At 37.9% G+C, this 2,359-nt stretch overlaps 1 protein-coding gene across 1 annotated transcript in view; it reads right to left on the reverse strand.

Annotated features, from left to right (window-relative positions):
- The window catches only part of LOC106778322 (uncharacterized mitochondrial protein AtMg00810-like), a 22,596-nt gene extending 20,454 nt beyond the window's left edge, over positions 1-2,142 (reverse strand). The window contains exon 1 of the mRNA XM_014666268.1: positions 1,458-2,142. Within this exon, the coding sequence (XP_014521754.1) occupies positions 1,458-2,142 (685 nt within the window). The remainder of the gene's footprint in view (positions 1-1,457) is intronic.
- Positions 2,143-2,359: the final 217 nt, after the last annotated feature.

A 2,359-nucleotide genomic window follows, 5' to 3' on the forward strand; every position in this document is an offset into this window, starting at 1 on the left:
TTTAACTCATTCGGTAACTGATGTTTGTCTTTATTGATATGGGGACGTACAGTAATGATATGAACTGGTGAGTAATTTCTTGATTTTGCAATACCACCTAGGGATAAGGGTAGGACAATGAATTGCGCTAACTTTTGTTTATAATGCGGTATTAATTACTAGGGGAGGCTAGGGATAGCAAGCCAGTAGGTAGTAGGTAAGAGAGAGCAGATTAGATGAAATTGTAAACCCCCAACAACATCCATTCNTCCATTGTTTTCTTTTGTCAATTGAATCAACTTTATTTTGCATGTTAATATTTTTTCTCTCAAATCCAATTTATTAATTTTTATTTTCAAGTCTTATTATTTTAATTCACGCNAANGAGAAAGCCNTTCGAGTCTCTTGGGAAAACGATACTTGGTCTTACCATTTATATTACTTGTACGATTTGGTACAATTGCCAATTTGTCAACAAGTTTTTGGCGCCGTTGCCGGGGACTCGAGGTTTATTTTTCTAGTAGTGTGAATTGATTGAATTTGACTTGATTGTACTTATTTTTGTTTTATTTTTCTTTTATTACTTTTTGTTTTATTTGTCTAAAAAAGTGCTTTTAGGGTGTGTTTCTTGTGTATGCAGGAAACAATACATACTAGAAGTAGGAAAAACCAACAACCTCTGCTACAAGGTCTACCATACGAGAGGAGAAAGAGAAGTCCTTTGCGTGAGAGATCTCTTTCTCCAGAAGTTGCTTCGCATTCTTCACCTGAGACTTTTGAACCAGATCTTGAGTAGATGGCCAATCAACCTCCTCCCAAACGTACTTTGGGGGACACAGCTAACACAGTTGGTCCCTTGAATTTTAGCAGCATTGCAGTTCTAGCAGACAATACAACCAGCATGGTGATGAGTCCGACACTCATTCAGTTAGTCCAGAACAACCAATTCCATGGGTTGTCAAATGAAAATCCTTACAAACATTTGACAGTCTTTGGTGAAATTTGCAATACAGTGAAGATAACTGGAGTGACGGACGACAGAGTCAAACTTAGTTTGTTTCCTTTCTCTCTTGGAGGAAACGCAAAAGACTGGCTGAATTCTTTCCCAGAGGGAACATTCAGGACGTGGGAAGCAGTGGTTCAACAATTTATTACTAAATTCTTCACACCTCCAAAGATCAATCAAGGGAAGCTGGAGATCTCTTCATTTAAACAATGGATGGAGGAAACGCTTGGGCAAGCATGGGATAGATTCAAAGGACTATTGAGGGCGACCCCAGTTCATGGGTTCGATAAAACTTCATACATGCTGGCGTTCGTTGGAGGTTTGCGCGCTCACACCAAAATGATGTTAAATGCCTCAGCTGGAGGCAATATTAATAGAAAAACAGAAGATGAGGCGTACAACTTGATTGAAGAGATGGCTTTAAATGAAGTGTCGCAGAGCGAGAGGGGAACGCAAAAAGGGGGAATTTTACATCTTCCTATTATGGCACTTGTGTTATCACACTGAAGTGGAATATGATCTAGATGAATATCATAGTCTTCTAATTGCTGCTTTATCCATAAGATTTGTGCACAACAACTACCCGCAGCAATGTATTTGGCTTCAGTGGTTGATAAGGCTACACAGGCTTGTTTCTTAGAGTGCCAGGAAACTAAGGAGCTACCTAGAAAATGACAGGTTCCACTTGTGCTTTTTCTATCTATCTTGCAGCCCCCATAATCAGCATCCGAAAAACCTACAAGGCTAGGTTTAGCTTCTGAAGGATACAATAACCCAAAAGATGTTGTTCCCTTAAGATATTTTAAAATGCGCTTAACTGCAGTAAGATGAGATTCTCTAGGACTAGATTGATACCTAGCACATACACAAATACTTTGCATAATATCAGGTCTACTTGCAGTAAGATATAACAAAGAACCAATCATACCTCTGTATTTGGTTTGATTTACCTCTTTACCTGACTCATCTTTATCTAGATAGCATGATGTTCCCATGGGAGTAGATGCTTCCTTAGATTTGTCCATCTCAAACTTTTCAAGAATTTCCCTACAATATTTAGTTTGAGAAATGAAGGTACCTTCCTTCATTTGCTTGATTTGAAGTCCAAGGAAGAATGTGAGCTCTCCCATCATTGACATTTCGAATTCTTCCTCCATGGTCTTGGCAAAATTCTCGCAACGAGTTTTGTTAGATGATTCAAAAATAATATCAACATATACTTGGACAATCAGAAAATGCTTCCCATCTCTTAATAAACAGCGTTGAATCAATTTTTCCTCTGTTGAAATCATTTTCTATTAGAAAATTGCTAAGTCTTTCGTACCAAGATCTAGGTGCTTGTTTTAAACCATAAAGTGCCTTTTTTAATTTATA

The sequence above is a fragment of the Vigna radiata genome, unplaced genomic scaffold, assembly GCF_000741045.1.
Source record: "Vigna radiata var. radiata cultivar VC1973A unplaced genomic scaffold, Vradiata_ver6 scaffold_408, whole genome shotgun sequence".
Lineage (NCBI taxonomy): Eukaryota > Viridiplantae > Streptophyta > Magnoliopsida > Fabales > Fabaceae > Vigna > Vigna radiata.